General features: G+C 41.7%; 1 protein-coding gene across 1 annotated transcript; it reads right to left on the bottom strand.

Annotated features, from left to right (window-relative positions):
- Window positions 1-310: 310 nt before the first annotated feature.
- Window positions 311-16,409, bottom strand: SLC25A32 (solute carrier family 25 member 32). Its single transcript, XM_075415757.1, has 7 exons — window positions 16,237-16,409; window positions 12,350-12,500; window positions 11,152-11,237; window positions 9,888-10,048; window positions 2,859-2,972; window positions 2,162-2,307; window positions 311-468 (listed from the first exon to the last, which is right to left on the bottom strand). Exons 1-7 carry the CDS (start codon window positions 16,403-16,405, stop codon window positions 333-335), a joined length of 963 nt encoding a protein of 320 aa, XP_075271872.1. The 5' UTR covers window positions 16,406-16,409; the 3' UTR covers window positions 311-332.
- Between the last annotated feature and the right edge of the window lie 69 nt (window positions 16,410-16,478).

Below are 16,478 nucleotides of genomic sequence, written 5' to 3'. Positions count from 1 at the left end.
ATCTTGAGACTTGTCAAAACCAGTTGGCCTGTAATTCTAGGCAGGCCAAGATGAACTGAATTGCTGCGCTGCTGCCTTCACCCAGTCACAGTGTCATCATTTCATAGTTGCAGAGACATCTGGTTCAAGCAGACACAGCTGACAGAGCGCAAGGCAGCAATGCAGGAACGTTCAGCAGAAGAGACATTGGCAGGGTTATACTACTTCCAGGTTCTTTCCTCAAAATACTGGATCAATTCACAGTGTCAAAAAAGACTGCTGAACTAAATCTCTCCCAGATCATAAATACAAAAAATAAAGGACAGATTCCTTATCAACACAAGCTCGTACCTTTAATTATTTTCTTTTCTAAAACCAAGTAAAAAACGAGACAAATTTTCATAAACGACAAAGGTAATACAGCAGGCAGGAGTCACTCTGATCACATTGGGGGTAATTCCTTTGTAAAATCCATGAATTCCTTCTTTCCTTTAAAGACAGACAAAAACATTTGGTTTAAATTAATGTCTTTTAACAGAAACCAGACAAAACCTGGCATTTTTCTTCTCATGCTCTCACCAAGAGAGGTACTTCAGGTTAGGAATAACAATTTCAGCGTAATTTCTTACTATAGTGTTTAAAGAGCTGTAATATATCAAATCTTAACCCATAATTTTCTCTTCTGAACATACAATAGTATTCTGTAGGTCCATTATTTAGCCTAGGGTTTGGGTGGGTTTCTGTGGGGGTTTTTTTTTGTATTGTCTAAGGAGGAGGCAATTTACTATCTTTCTTCATGCCATAAGAACTGGTTAAAATAACTAATTTATATTATAAATAATATAATTTCTGCAGCGTATTCCAAAAAGCATTTACATATTTTATCTTGCTGAAGCCAGCAGGGCTGAAAGGCTCGGTGGTTTTGGGTCACGTAACAGCAAGCGAGCTGAGGGTCAACATACTAAGAAAAGTCAGCATTTATTTTCAGAGAATTAAAGCACCTCCTCCAGAATTTTGATTCCACTGGCCAATAAACGAGAATCTAACCTCTCCCAGTTTGAATCAGAGTATTCATGCCAGGGCTGTTAAAAGTTTCAATGACTTTTAATCTCAGCTCCCTATTTTCCAGCTTCAGAGGCCAAGGACAGCTGGAGTGATGAGTACATTTAACACAGACCCTGCAAAGTGCTTGGATATGTTTTACACCACCCTCCCTAGGGCTCTAGGTCACATTTGTTTCATAATGAGTACAGCAGTGGCCCCAGAATGGCTGTATACGTTCACACTTCATGAGAAGGAGCAAGCCTTCCTATAGGCTGCAGCACTGAAGGGCACAGCGCTGAGACATCAGAGCTATTTTTGCTTTGAATTGGCTTTGGTCAAAATGGCCATACTGCTTTGGAGCCAGGCGTGGTCCTGGAACAACACAGCCTCATTCACTCACTTTGGTGGCACCTCTTAATATCCCAGGAGCTAGCTGACTCCATTCATGTCTCTCTCTAGCAATATGCTGCAACCCAGAAACATTGTCCAAAGGAAGATTAATATCGGTTGCATGCTGTGAAGGTGGCCAACCTTAGTAACTACAGAGTTCTATGGGAACACTCTCACATGCCCTGTGGAGCTAAGGGAAGAAGGTTTGTGAGAAGATATGCATACATGTGAGGTTGACAGCTCTCTGAAGGTCTTTAAGGGAGGCTAGGAGTAGGCTACAAATGCAGTCAGGCCCCAGGGTAACCCAGGGACATCAATATAAACAGCTCTGGCTAGCTCACTTCCTCCTGCCAGGAATTTGGATTAGCCACAAATCCCAGCAGCACAATGCTCCTGTCCTACGTGATAAAGTTCCAGGGAGACTTCATTCTCTAAGAGCCCCACAACAGCCAACTCAAAAAAACAGTGTTTTTTTCTTAACCTGTAAGTGCCATTTGCTAGGAAAGAGAGAAGGGAGACAGAATAAACAACAGAAGGTGCAGGCTAGCACTGACCCTACCTATCCTGCCTCCTCCTTTGTCCTTAGATTATTGCTATTAGTGGCATCTTGCACAAAATTACTTTCTACAACCAACATTTTGTTTGCTCTGAGCTGCACTGGTTCTGCAAGTCAGCACGGAAGCCAACACAGTTCTGATTCTGTAAGACTTGCTTTCCAAGACATAAGCTTTTAACTGTGCATGCCTACCTCCATGTCCTGCGGATCACATCAAACACACCAGAATACGTATTATGCTGATCTTGAAGACGAGCTCGCACAACTTGATAAGGATATGTTGCTGACACAGCAAATATTTTTGATACAGCTGCCATCGTTATGTATTCCACAGTGTTCTAAAAGCAACAAAAATTACCAGGCTTGCCTTAAGTACGGTTTAAATTAGCCAGTTTCCCCAAACCTTATTTGATTTTTAAATGTTGAACTAAACAATACTCTAGATGTTTCCTCTTTATAATACAAACATTTTAAAAAATGGCAACATTTATTATATACAGTGCTACACATAATTCATTGTAGAATCTGTGTTGTACCCTCTCATCCCTATCAAGTGAAACACTTCTTCCAAAAGGACCTTTGCCCAACTTGCACCTGACCATTTAAGACTACCACCTACGGTTCCACAGAGTAAGACAAAAAAACATTCCTCCCTCTAAAATTCTCAAAACACTTGCCAGAATAAGAAGTTGGTTTCCCTAGAGGAAAACAGCGCTAACCAGTTGCTTGTTCCTAAAAAGTGAGAGTATTCTACATTCCAATATATATTCTACATTCCAATTAATGTATCAATACTTTGTACATTTGGCTACTCCATGACCTAGACAGATAGAATAAATTTCTGCTTATTCGTGTGCCCACAATACATTTTCATTCTCAAGAATCGTACCAATTTTGTATCTGATCCTCTGTTTCTGTACTTGTTGTATCTCAGTTTCAAATCCTCGTATGCCATGAACTGAAGTGCTCCGTGTGAAGTTCCGAACAGACCAGGCACAAATCCCTGAAAAAAGGAATAAAACAAGGTTAAATGGCAATGCACAAGAACTATACAACTTGACAGAGCCCAGCGTACACACTTACATATGTCCTCCGTTACTTTACAGACTGTGACTGCACAACTGTCACTGTGCAGTACAACTCAAAAGCTGATTCTGGGTTGACATTCTTAATGGCAGGCATCACACAAAAGTGTAATAAATGTCACTTTTCTCCAAATTACATAGATGCTAAAGATACCTAATGAGCGAGCAAGACGAAACAAGAGGCCTAGGGACTCCACCTCACAGAGCACAAGCACAGGTCAAAAAGCTGGTAACACGGATCAGGACTGTAAGAATACAAACCAAGCTGCAGTCTTGCAAATGTGCTGCTCAGTGCCTGCTCTTTTCCAGGGATTGGCACTAAGCTCTTTAGCTCCCACTTGCCACTGGCAAGGCAATGACAGAAGCTGGTGTTTCAGTGAGGATGGCCATCAGGAGCAGAGGTACAAAACAATTCTTGTGATCAGGTCCTGGAGATGGATATATACGTATGTGCATGTGTGTGCGTATATATAAATGTGTGTCTGTGATATATATACATTTCTATATAAAAAGAATGTGTGTACAGATAGAATGATAGAATCAGTTTAGGTTGGAAAAGACCTTGAAGGTCACTGAGTCCAACTGTAAACCTAACGCTGCCAAGTCCACCGCTACACCACTTCCCTAAGCGCCACGTCTGCACATCTTTTAAATACCTCCAGGGATGGTGACTCAACTACTTCCCCGGGCAGCCTGTGCCATTGCTTTAAAACCCTTTCTGTGAAGAAATTTTTCCTAATATCCAATGTAAACCTCCCCTGACGCAACTTGAAGCCGTTGCCTCTCGTTCTATCGCTAGTTGCTTGGGAGAAGAGACTGACACCCACATCACTACAACGGCCTTTCAGGTAGTTGCAGAGAGCAATAAGGTCCCCCCTCAGCCTCCTCTTCTCCATGCTAAACAGCCCCAGCTCCCTCAGCCGCTCCTTGTAAGACTTGTTCTCTAGACCCCTCACCAGCCTCGTCGCCCTTCTCTGGACACACTCCAGCACCTCAATGTCTTTCACACATGCACACTTGCACAGTGGAAAGTGGGAGGGCACAGATGGAAAGCTAACTCCTCCAAGGACTTATGGACGATTTACATTAAAGAAATAAATGTAAGATTTGGATCAGTTTGAGTGCATTCCTCACCCTGCTCAGAGCACATCCCAAGGCAGCCCAACAGAGGTGACCAAAGGTGTCACAAAGTAGTCTGGGCGATGTTGCCCATTTGTAATAGGCCGCAATGGACAGTAAGAGCATAATGTAAAAATACGCAGACACCTTTTCCTTCAAAAAAGTTGAAATGAAGGGGGAAACTGGGTATTTTCCGAAGTGTCTACAAGAAATAGAAGGCAGAAGTTCCTTCAGGAGCAATACTAGCTCAGCTGAAAATGAGCTGACACAGTTGCACGGGTTCTGGGAAGCACTAATTCTCTTTTTGAAGTGTTGGTCACTTACACTGGAAAAATACAAATAGATGGGGAATTAATCATCTTGGCCAGAAATGACTTAAGGGAGCCAAAAGCTTGCTGAAAAACGTTGCTAAGGGACAATTATAATGGAGTAAGTGATCAAAGCGTGGGTAAAAGGATTCAAAGAACCAAAATTTCCCCCAAAATACTGGTATCAAACAGTATCTTATTTCCCATGATAAATTCACCTAAGAGAGGAATTAAAAGATGTGTCCAGACACAACACACTGCATTAGCCTAAACTGGAAGCCCAGAATGCTGAATAAAGACTTACCAATATACTAGTAAAAGCCTGGAGAATGAGAAGAAAAAGAGAAGGGATCCTGGTGGGAGTCCACCGGAACAGTGTAACAGGACAAAATGATAAATTACTTCATGAACTCTTAACTTGCAGAGTAAAAAACCAAAACAAACCCAAAAGTAAAACAACAGCATGCATAAAAATTGCACAGAGCTTCTACCACTTCAGATATTAGCTCTCTGCATGCTATAGATTTCTTAAGTTTATGATATTACAGGCATTCAGGAATTGATTTTTAGGATCTCTTGGATAAATGAGGATAAATTTCTTCTCACAGTAGAAAATAATTGCCATGAACTAATCACCAGTGATCATGAACCAACGAAATGCATTAAACGCTAGCTAAAGTCCCAGAAAAAACACTTCTCGAAATGAGAACATGTGGCATTAAACCAAACATCTATATTTCATGCACTGTGAGCGCAATCATTGAATTTTGTGAAGTTTGAAGCCAAAGGGCCACAACAGCAGGAAAAGGACAACTTTGGTTTTCAGAAATCCTGGATCAGATAAGAAAATTAAGCAGTAATATAAAAACAGACGAGGAGGAACAGAGAAAAAAAAAAGTAGCAAAAATATCAAAGAAAAAATTATCAGGATCAGCAGAACAAGGAACAGTATGAAATTTATGTGTAGTGACAGCAGGGAAAATCTTCACAAACATTTGCTCATGGTTAGACAGTAAAACTGTTAAAAGACACAGGAATCAATTGCTGTCTACTTGGAAAGAATTAGAATGATGTATTTATATCATAGAAGAATGAGGTAATATTTTCCCCACCAACAAAAGCAGACTGTTAAACAACATTTAAGAGTGCTAAATTCTTAAATTTATGTCAGCAGATTTGAATAACTTGCACCCAAGAGTCCTAAGGCATCTACTGATTATACTTGTTAAATGAGTACCAGCACGCTCTAAGTCTTGTGCTGATGGGGAAAGCTTCCAAAGACTGAAGGACCCTTAATATTCGGCCAGTATTAAAAAATGCAAGAAAGGAGTGAGGCAATTGTCAGCCAATGTGCCTCAGTAAAATAAGAGCTGACCCAGGCTTGTATCGACCACACAAAACAATGTGTTCTTATGGAAAAATGCTTCAAAGCAAAACTGCTTTCTTCACAGTAATGAAATATCTTGGCTGAGGAAGTTTTTTGAAATATATTCCTACTCTATTTTCTTATTCTTACAATTTTACACAAAAATCTTTCTTGCCATAAAATTTTACAGGATTTGGTATTTATTTTTCATCTATAATATGACTGTGAAGATCAATTTTAAAATAATTTCACTTTATGTACTACTTGTTATTTTTTACTTTAATATTCAAAACATATCTTTAGAAGATTTTTGCCATGACAGCTTGACAGGATTAACAGTTGCTCAAAGAAGCCCTGTCTGAGTTCTCTTTTGGAGGATTAGAACAATAGACAGAATTATATCTAGAAGTTGACATGGTAAAGCATATCATTCTGAATAGCAGAGAGTGGGGAAAAAAATTGGATTTTAAAGTTAGTTTAAACAGCTGAAAGTGCCAAAGGTCCAGGATAAGAGAAAAATGTCCTGTTGATTAGTGTTTCAAAGGTTGCCCATCACAATGAAAAGGAACATAGGCAAATCTATACAGTGGAAAGCCTATGCCTCTTACTAAAGTAGGAAACAAGGTTCATTTGGTGATGTGGTACTCACATCACTGCCTGAAGTGTTTGAGAGCGCTCACACCAGAGCAGCCTCTGCTATATGTTTCAAAAGAACGTGGCGGATTCCCCTTATAATCTCTTTAGTGTTGTTTTCTCAGTGTGCCAAAGACCAGCAGTATCAGAGTGCTCTGCTCTGACAACTTGTGCAGAAAGAGCATGGAAGTATGCCATCATCTCCCTATGCATCTTCACTCCTTCCTGGTGAAAAATGGTGCCATCTTTTATGTGAGTCACTGACGATTCTCTCAATCTGTAGAACCTGGGACTAAAGTTAAAATCAGCATGGCCAAATCTCAGTGGATTTTGCTGTATACAAGTACAGAGACATAGAAAGTCACTTAGCTTACAAGGTTGACATTTGTAAGAAGAAGGAAAATCATAAAATCATTATAGAATCGTAGAATGGTTTGGGTCAGAAGCGACCTTACAGATCACCTAGTTCCAACCCCCCCTGCCAGGGACAGGGACACCTTCCACTAGACCAGGTTGCTCCAAGCCCCATCCATCCTGGCCTTGAACATTTCCGGGAGGGGGCATCCATAGCTTCTCTGGGCAACCTGTTCCAGTGCCTCACCACCCTCAGGGTAAAGAATTTCTTTCTTTGCCGAGGGCTCCAGAGCTGGATGCAGGACTCCAAGTGGGCTCTCATCAGAGTGGAGCAGAGGGGCAGAACACCCTCCCCTCACCTGCTGGCCATGCTGCTTTGGATGCAGCCCAGGATACGGTTGGCCTTCTGGGCTGTGAGCAAAGAAGCATAAGCAAATGCATAGCAAAATAAAGAAAGTTTAATGTCTTAGACATTAATGGACTGGGAAAAACACTTTATCCTCAGAGTATAGAATCTTGCCCATCAAAGGTGAAATGACAATACAGAAGTGTCCAATATATTGATTTCACTTAGTAACAAGCACACATTACTGCTAGGATTTTGTCGTTGCTGTTAGCATACTGAATTATTGCTCTTAGTCTCGATGATTCTATATTTTCCTTTAAAAGTCTCCTTAAATTTTCTGCACTTTCTCTTTATCTCACTGTTGTCTATTAAGCGTTGCTCTGTTTCTAATTGCTGCTTCTACATCATTGCTGAACAAGAACGAAACCAAAAATAAAAATACAGAAGCATGGAGGCCAGGAAGAATGTTAGTTGCATACTTGATTGATGTTTTAGTAGTCAGTCACTCTAGCCTAGACATTTCACAGTTTCCCCAAGAGCTCAGAGATATTTTATGTTTTTTCTGCAAGCGCCAACTCCTACAATCTCCTGATTATTTTACAATGTTTGGCCTGTCCTGCCTTATGCTTGAAAAGAACCATGCAGCACTCTTAACATGGAGATGGTTGCATGACATTCCACTTCATGGCAAAGTAATTTTTGGAGCTCAGATCTCCAGTAGACCTATATGCCAGTTCAAATTACACAACCCCAAGCTGTTCTTTTCCTCAGCCCGGTGGACAGCAGAGCAGCTCTGTGCCCACTCATGTGGGGGACAGAGGCCAAAGGACACAGCCTAAAGGATGGAGGGTGGGGAAGATCACTGACTAGATGATTACTGGGATAATGAGTGAAGGAAAGGCTCGCGTCTTTTCAAAACCCAGCCAAGTTCAAGAAGAACAAGCTATTGAGGAACTCAGCTTCAGATGAACTATGTTTAATGAACAAACAATATCCAACAGAGCTAATAAAGACAGCTTTGATCCCTGCTAGAAAGACCAATGCACCCTGACATTGCTAGTCTTGTGCCTCAAAGGACTAAAAAGAATTCCTCAGACCAGGAACAAAATCTTGTGCAATAGAGAGCGAGATATGGAATGGCCTGGACAGAAATACCATTCTTTAGAAGACTAATCTCAAATTAATCAGAAAGAAACTAATTCCAGATTTTATTTCCAACCTGTGGTGGTATTCCCTGAGATCCCCGAATCTGCTATAAGAAACCCTATCTGAAATGAAGATTATGAGGAGAAAGAAGACATTCATGTGCACTACAGCTCCTGCAACTCAGGGCAATTAACAAAACTTCAGACATAAAATTTCAAATAAAGCAAGAAAGATAAAAAAATGAAAAATCCCCAAAAAAAGAAAATGGAGGAAGGTTAAAGCACGGACAAGTCAGAGCCACCTGAAGAGGTGCCTTTTTCCTCAGTATAGACAAAGTTGAGGGAATCCTGACGTCACATAAAAGCCACTCAGTGTGCACAGTTATGTAGGTCACTCAGGACCTATCTAGGTCATCACCTTTCCAGATTTAAGCAAATAATTTGCTCTTTCAAAGGAAGTACCTGGTTTAGTTCCCCACTTGCAGATTAACACTACAAAGAAGTGTCTAATGCCAAAGGCAACACATGCTACAGGCACAAATAATCTGAATAGTAACTCAAGGGAAAGACATCTTAAACCCTAACAGATGCAAGAAATTAGAACTTATCTACACGGAACAGAGCAGACATCCAGGCAGGCAAATCAGAATTCCTGACAATTTCAATTTAGGACTAAGAAAGGTGCCTTGCTCCTAGTCTCAGAATTCAGCATTGATCAGTATGTGGCATACCAGTCTTTCAGCACAGGAAGAATTATATTTTTCACTGCAAATAAAAGAAGTTAATGTTCAGTAATCAGGACAATTCCTAAGAGATAATGTTCTTGTTCTATAGCACTACTTGCAGGAGCAGAGCCAGACTGAACCAAAATAGGTTTCTTCACACCTTCCAGGCACTGATGAATTCATCTAGATGTCATGGCCTGAAGGAAGGAGAAGGCAAAAAGTCCAAATCCAGTTGCCATCTGTTTCCCTAAATTAAAGAGAATAAAAAACCCACACATATGCAGACCATATTTAGAAGTCTGCAAATTTTATGGATCTAGAGATGACAGATTACAGACCTCAATAACTAGAGGGCAAATGAGCAGTTGTGAAACCATCCACTGTGGAAGAAAAAATTAGCAGTTACTTTACTCATATGTTATTTTCCACAAGATGTCAGAAAGACAGAGATAAGGGATGAAATGGAAGAAAGCATTAGCAGCAAGACAGATTATGCTATTGCTGTTCTCCTTATCCAAATTCTATTTATAGGAAGACTCCAAAACATTAAAAAGCAGCTTGTAGTTCGTTTCAGCATTATCACTCAGTAGAAGATGGCTTAGCCATAAAGCTTACACTCTACTCTTCAGTGCTTTCCTACATTTCAACAGTATAATAGTTTTTCTTCTCATTAAGCCTTTTTGCTGCAGCTCGTCCGTGCGAAACAAGACTCACAGAATATAAGTGAGCTAATACAAATAATGACTTGCATTTTTCTTTGTAGACAGGTATTTACAAGTCTCACCATGCTACTGAGTGATGCCAGCCAACCCTGGAACTTTTCCTAAATTTTATTACCTTATATAATCCACGTATGCCCTCCATCTTGTATATCTTTATAAGAGCATCAAACATTCCTCTGTATTGCCGCTTTGATGAATCAACACCAGCATTATATTGTAACACAAGTCGTGTCTTCGTTACCCATATTGGGTTTGTAACGCAGAGAGTCATGGCTCCTGAGAACAGATGGAAGTTAGACTGATTGTTACGCCAACTCCAAAGCTTGTTCCATTTTGTTCAGTCCAGTGCAACACAGGCTTCTACAACGACAAAACTACTTATCCTACAAGAGTACTCATATTACTTAAAACAGGCAAAGTTTATGCCCACCATTGTTCCCTCTCTCTGTCTTCAAAGCTCAGAATCAAGTCCAACCTACTCCTTCTGGGTGTACTTCTGTAGAGCACAGGGCGTTTTACATATTCTTAGTACAGCCCTTTTTGCCTCACCTTTCCACAGGTAGTAGTGTAATCTGTAGTAGATAGGAAACATAAGTAATTTCTTAATATACTCCTGATTATCCGAGTTATTCTTCCGGTATACAATTGTCCAAAATTTAATGGACATCTCAGGGTCATCAGAAATTTGCTTAATCACATTGAGAGGGTAACAGAAGCAACCTGTTATAGCTTCCCAGGTCATTGAAAATCCAGTCATAAAACAACCCATTACTATTTTTCATATCAAACAATATGCCTTATATTTCAACATTAAACAAAAGCTCCAACATCCTAATAAAAAGCCTTCTTAATTGCCTAGATTGAATACAACACAGAAGCACGTACAACAACATATGTTAGAAACAACATATTAAAAGCCTTGCTGATAGAAGTTGTACTTTTATTTCAGCTCTTTAGTTTCTAAGAAAACTTGGACAATAGATGAATATTTTCAAAGAACAATGACCAACTCACTCTATTAACTTCAATACAAATTCTCTTTTCCAGGTTAAACATTTCATGAGATAAGCTGATAGCAGCAGATTTACATAGTTATATTTTGGGACTCAGTATAGTACTAAATATGGCAATACACAATGAAAACAAGGTCAAAAGCTATTTTGACAACTGCTGTTTCTGAGCAAAACTGAAAAGACCACAGGGATCCATCTATTCATCTTAGACATCATTAATTTATCTACAGACAATAAATGATTGCATTTGGACTCGAACGCTTACACTTGCCACCTGTAAGAAAAAGAGCACTGACACACAAAGGCAGGGAGCAACATATGGGAAGGCTAGATGCAAACATTGGTCTTCTTTGCATTTAAACTCACCAGCCTCTGCAGCTGACACTAGGTGTTCGGTTGCACTCAGGCTTTCCAGCTTCCCCTCCTTCTTGTATGCTTTGATGGCATTGTAACTGGAAAATGTAAAATATATTTTGGTAACAGTGAAAACAAACCTACATCACCAAAAAAAGCCTCAAAAAACCAAAACACCTCACTTAAGATCATGGAAAACATTAGGTGGCACACAGCCTTTGAGAACAGATATCTATGCAAATGATCTTTGTTTAGCTGATTAATTGGTCTCTGAACAGTTAGCTCATTTAAGTGAACTATGGTAACACATATTTAAATTGATAAAGTATTACTGTCAGTATCAGGCGGACCGCATCTTGAAACAGCTATTGGATCTCAAGAATTAACTTCTAAAAGAAACCTATTAGATAGCCTCCTTTTTATTGAAAGCAAGTGACAGGTATCTATCTTGCCAGCTCAGAAATACACTGAGCTTTCTTCTCTTGATCCAGCCCCCAGTCTTTGTGGATTGAGAAAATGTGAACAGGAGCTGAACCGTCAATAGGAACTGACAAAAAAGCTCAAGGACTGAAGTACAACAGTAAGAGTCTAGACAACTGACAAGTGAGGTTTGCAGAGGCATACCAACTAACTATTCCCTAAAATGTTTCAATTAATAGGGATCGGCAGTAAATCAGGTCGCAGTTACACAGCTAATAAAGCAGAAACGATTGAGTATTAAAAAACGGGCTTTATAAGCAAAGCCCATCAACTCACACAAACAATGAAAGAACTAACTGTCACTAAAATTATTAAAACACAGTTAAACATTTAGCTTTAGTATAAAATTCTATCATATTCTCTAATTCTTAACACATCAGTTCATGTTTTTATTTTTCGTGATGTTTTAAGCACAGTCACAGAACATGTGACACAGTACAGTACCGGCGCTTTTAGACGATTCTTCATGAATTATGTCATCATCTCTGAAGTTCTTTAGTATTTTCACAGCACCAAGAGAATGCACTGTACTTGACAAAGTAACAGGTCTCTGATTCAAACTGCTTAAATTCTGAAACAGCAAACCATAACAAGGGGTAACAGACTGGACTTAGTAAAAGAATCACGGTTATAAGCCACTTAGCACATTTTTGTACCCCTCAAAGAAGATTAAGTGTGTATCTGAACATTACATTGCACAGGATATGACATATTTTACAGCTCTACTTACAAGAAAAAGTAAAGTCCCCAGGAAGCCCCTGCTCCCAACATGTTTGGAGTTACCCCTTGATACAAGCCTCGTAGCCCTTCATGCTTCCAGACGGTGGTCATACAGTGGAGAATCCCATTGTATTTTGGCCTCAGCTCCAATCCATCGCTTACTATGAAAGAAAGAAATTACACTGAAAAACATTTCCGGAAGCACGAAGTTCAGCTGTGTAAAAGCCACCGCAGAAGTACACAGCCTCCAAAGCAAGCTGCAAAAGAACAGAAACCTAATTGATCAGCTGTATTTTAAAAGTATTCTTCTAAAAGTACGCAAGAGTTGGGGTTTACAGATTTATAAGTCTAAAGAACTTTAAAAAAAAAAAAGAAAAATAAACAACAACAAAAGAACGTTGAAGCTTTGCAAGAGAAAAGTTCCTGTCAATCTGACAAGGCCACATAAACGCACTACTGTGCATTTTTGGTGAGCAGCAGCTTTGAACTGAAGTTTTTTGCCTCTTCTTTTTAGCACCCCAACAAACTTGTATCAAATTTCAGGTGATACGTGTGGGGTCTTTGACAACACATTTCTGTAAGGAGTTGAGACAAGCCCCAAATAGTAACTCTTCAATTCGGTCTTCCTCTTTAAAATGTTTTATAAAGATCTCCGTATTTTCAAAGGATCATGTCTTACTGATTCCAAAGTCAGTTGTTACCAGAACCCTCAAAGGTTATTTCCACCAAAAATTCCTGTGTTCTCCTCCTGTTCTCATTGAATGGATTTGCAGGAAAACACAAAATGCTTACACTTCTCCCACCCAATAACCAAACAGCTGGTTGTCCAAATATTCAGAAAATATCACTGTTAAAAGGACAAAAAAAAAAAGCTCAAGTTTTCGTTTGATAGATTTCACTTAGAACACAGATATTCATGCAACTTACAGTGGTAACTACTATTGATCCAACAGTAATAGCAAGAGAGTAAGTTGGTTACTGATGACGTGTGATACAGCTCATGGTGAGATGACAAGGTAACAGACACAAGCTGGAACACAGGAATTCCGATCAGACATTTTTCTCCATCAGAGTGGTCAAATACTGGAAAAAGTTGCCTGAAGAGCCATCTTTGGAGCTACTCAGAAATCTAGCAGACAACACCCTGAGCAATCTGATCTAAGCAGACCTTATCTGAGTGGTAGGTGAACTCCACAGATCTCTTCTGACCTAAACTACTCTATGATGCCAACACAGCAGCAGCTTTCATTCTTAATTTAAACACAAGGCTAGACTGCAATTTTACTGAAAATTTATCTCAAAGTTCTACAGTCAGCATAGTTTTGTGTCCCCATCAAGATTAATCCTGGTAATGGTAATCATGAATTTCAGATGTTTTCTGTTCAGTGACACTTCTATTTTTCATTCTCCTTTGAACTTTGCATACAGTACTGTACGTCATGACTTCAGGACCAAAGACAAAATTATTTTTCTGAGCACACTGTGACAAGGCCTTAACACCTTGACAATCACTCAGAACTCAAACACAAATTAAATGCCTCTTTTCTCCCACCTGAATGAGCACTGCTAGACATTTCTCAAAGACTTTTCTGATTTTTTTTTTACCATGCTGTCATTAAATCAGGTTTACAAACTTATTGAACAAGGTGGGGAGTCACAAACACGAATGCAAGTCTGTCTGCCAAGGATGCTGCTTAGAATCTTCACAGCATTGACTTCTGATCTCAGCTCCTACTTCCTGACTGGAGACAAAACATGGGAATCATTATTTTCAAACCAACCAACCATGTGAAATGATGCCTTTCATTCTCTCTGTACAGTCTGACTAAAAAGCTACCTGAAGGTAAGGCAGAGTAAGTTTAACACTGGAGTACCAGCAAATAACTTAGGTATAGTCCAAAAACATACCAGTGCAGTCTCCAACAATGGAAAGAAAGAGCTGTTAACACCACTCGTATGCAGCAGGATGGAACAGCCTGCATCCTTAACTGGTATCTAAACTCAAAGCATATCAGCATCATGTTCTCTCCTGTGCCAAAAGGTGTATTCTAGGCTATCAAGAATCAATACGAGAGCTATTCTGTTAGAAGATGGACTTCAGATCTCAATGACTCAGAACAAACTTCTGTGAAAAAGCCATGAGTGTTGGTGAGCCCAACCAAAACCTGACAGATGGAAATCAGGAACAAAAATGAAACCACCCCATAGAATGATAGAGTAATTTAGGCCGGCAGTGACCTCCAGAGGTCATCTAATCCAACCCTCTGCTCAAAAGATCTAACGAGATCAGGTTACTCAGGGACATGTCCCCTCAGTTCCCGGACATTTCCAAGGCTGAAGAGATCACAGCCTCTCAGGGTAACCGCTTCCAATATTTGACCACTCTCGCAGTAAAAATCCTTTTTCCTAATAACTGGAATTTTTGAGGTTCCCCCTTGTGCCTGTTCCCTCCTGCCCCACAACTATTCACCTCCAAGAATATGGCTTCACCTTCCCTGTGCTCTCCAATCACACAGTCACCAACTGCAATCACATGTCCCCTCAGCCTTCTCCTCTGAGGCTGAACAGATGCTGTCCCGTGGACCTGTCCTCCTACATCACGCCATGTGCTCCAGCCCCATCACTAGCCTGCTGGCCTCCACTGACACTACGCGAGTATCTCAACGTCTTCCCTGTACTGATGAGCCCCAAACTAGACACAGTACTTCACATGTAGTCTTACAAGCATGAAATAGAGAGAAATCAGCACTTTTGCTAGCTATGCTCTTCCTAACACAGGCCAGGATGCGCCCACACTAGGATATGCAGGGAAGTGTTTAAATCCAACTTTGCAAAAAGTCTGTTTGGAAATGTAATGCTCTGAATTTTGTAAAACTTTGTGATAGTTCACTGTTTGTTTTTCACAGAATCACAGAATGTCTTGGGTTGGAAAGGGCCTTTAGAGGTCATCTAGTCCAACCTCCCCTGCAGCAAGCAGGGACATCTTCCACTAGACCAGGTTGCTCAGAGCCCCGTCCAACCTGGCCCTGGACGTTTCCAGGGATGGGGCCTCCGCTACCTCTCTGAGCAACCTGCTCCAGTGTTTCATCACCTTCATGGTAAAAAATATCTTCCTTATATCCAGTCTGAATCTGGCCCCCCTTAGTTCAAAGCCATTGCTCCTTGTCCTGTTGCAACAAGCCCTGCTGAAAACATTTTCCCCATATTTATTTTCTGAGATCTTAAATGCCCACGTATCCATTTAAGGTAACAAACCAAAGACGCAGTAAAATGCTTAAACCTCTGCAAAAGAGAACACGACAAAAGGACAACGTGTTTCTCCTATTAACAGCAAAATCAATAGGGAGAAGCTGACATCCTTCCCTGCGTAAAACCAAACAAGTCAGAGCCCTCTGCAAAACACCCCCCCCCCCCGTTAACAACCAGGGTTACTGTAAAACTGTTGTTACGGTTTGAGCGTTGAAAATCCTTGGCACAAAGGCGAACTTCGGACGCCGGCTCGAACAACCCTCCTGTTAAGGACACACAACCCTGCTGCGTCCTGTGGCACCGGCGGTGAGGAGAGGGAGGGAGAAGCCGGCTCAGCTCCCCCTCACCGGGCTGAGCACAGCCCGAGGCACGCAGCCCGTTTCACAGCCCCCACAGACGACGGACGGGTTCAGCTCCGGCACCGGAGGCTGCCGAACCCGGGCCCGACCCGCTCCCCCTGACGGCTGCGGGCCGCGGGGCCGCCCCGCCAGCGCCTCGGGTCCCGCAGCCGCCCCACGGGCTGGGGCAGCAACACGCAGGCTCACCCGGCCGCGCTCCGCCTCAGGAGAACGCCGGCCGGCCGGCCGCCGCCGCGGGAACGGCGAGGTCTGCCCGGGGAGCCGGGCCCGGGGCGGGGGGAGCCCTCACCTGCGAAGCGGATCTTGACCAGGTCCAGCGGGTGGAGCGCCAGGGTGGAGACGACGCCGCCGCTCAGCCCCGCCGCCAGGCTCTCCAGCTGCACGTGGCGCAGCACGGACCGCGCGGGGGGCGCCGCCGCCGGCGCCTCCACGGCGCACGCGGGCCCGGCTGCGCTCATCGCCAACGGCGGCGGCGGCGCGCGGCGCTCCGCCCCGTCCCGTCCCCCCCGCCCCCAGCTGACGGGCTGGTCC

Source organism: Opisthocomus hoazin, chromosome 3, assembly GCF_030867145.1.
Source record: "Opisthocomus hoazin isolate bOpiHoa1 chromosome 3, bOpiHoa1.hap1, whole genome shotgun sequence".
Classification (NCBI taxonomy): Eukaryota; Metazoa; Chordata; class Aves; order Opisthocomiformes; family Opisthocomidae; genus Opisthocomus; species Opisthocomus hoazin.
This window is presented reverse-complemented; position numbering and strand designations above follow the sequence as displayed.

Excerpts from the sequence above, each read along its gene's own strand:
- SLC25A32 (XM_075415757.1), bottom strand. The coding sequence starts at position 16,405 with ATGAGCGCAGCCGGGCCCGCGTGCGCCGTGGAGGCGCCGGCGGCGGCG. Across the intron at positions 11,238-12,349 it reads TGGGGACTTTACTTTTTCTT|TTACAATGCCATCAAAGCAT; the intron begins GTAAGTAGAGCT and ends TACATTTTCCAG. Across the intron at positions 2,308-2,858 it reads GAGGATCAGATACAAAATTG|AACACTGTGGAATACATAAC; the intron begins GTACGATTCTTG and ends TGTTGCTTTTAG.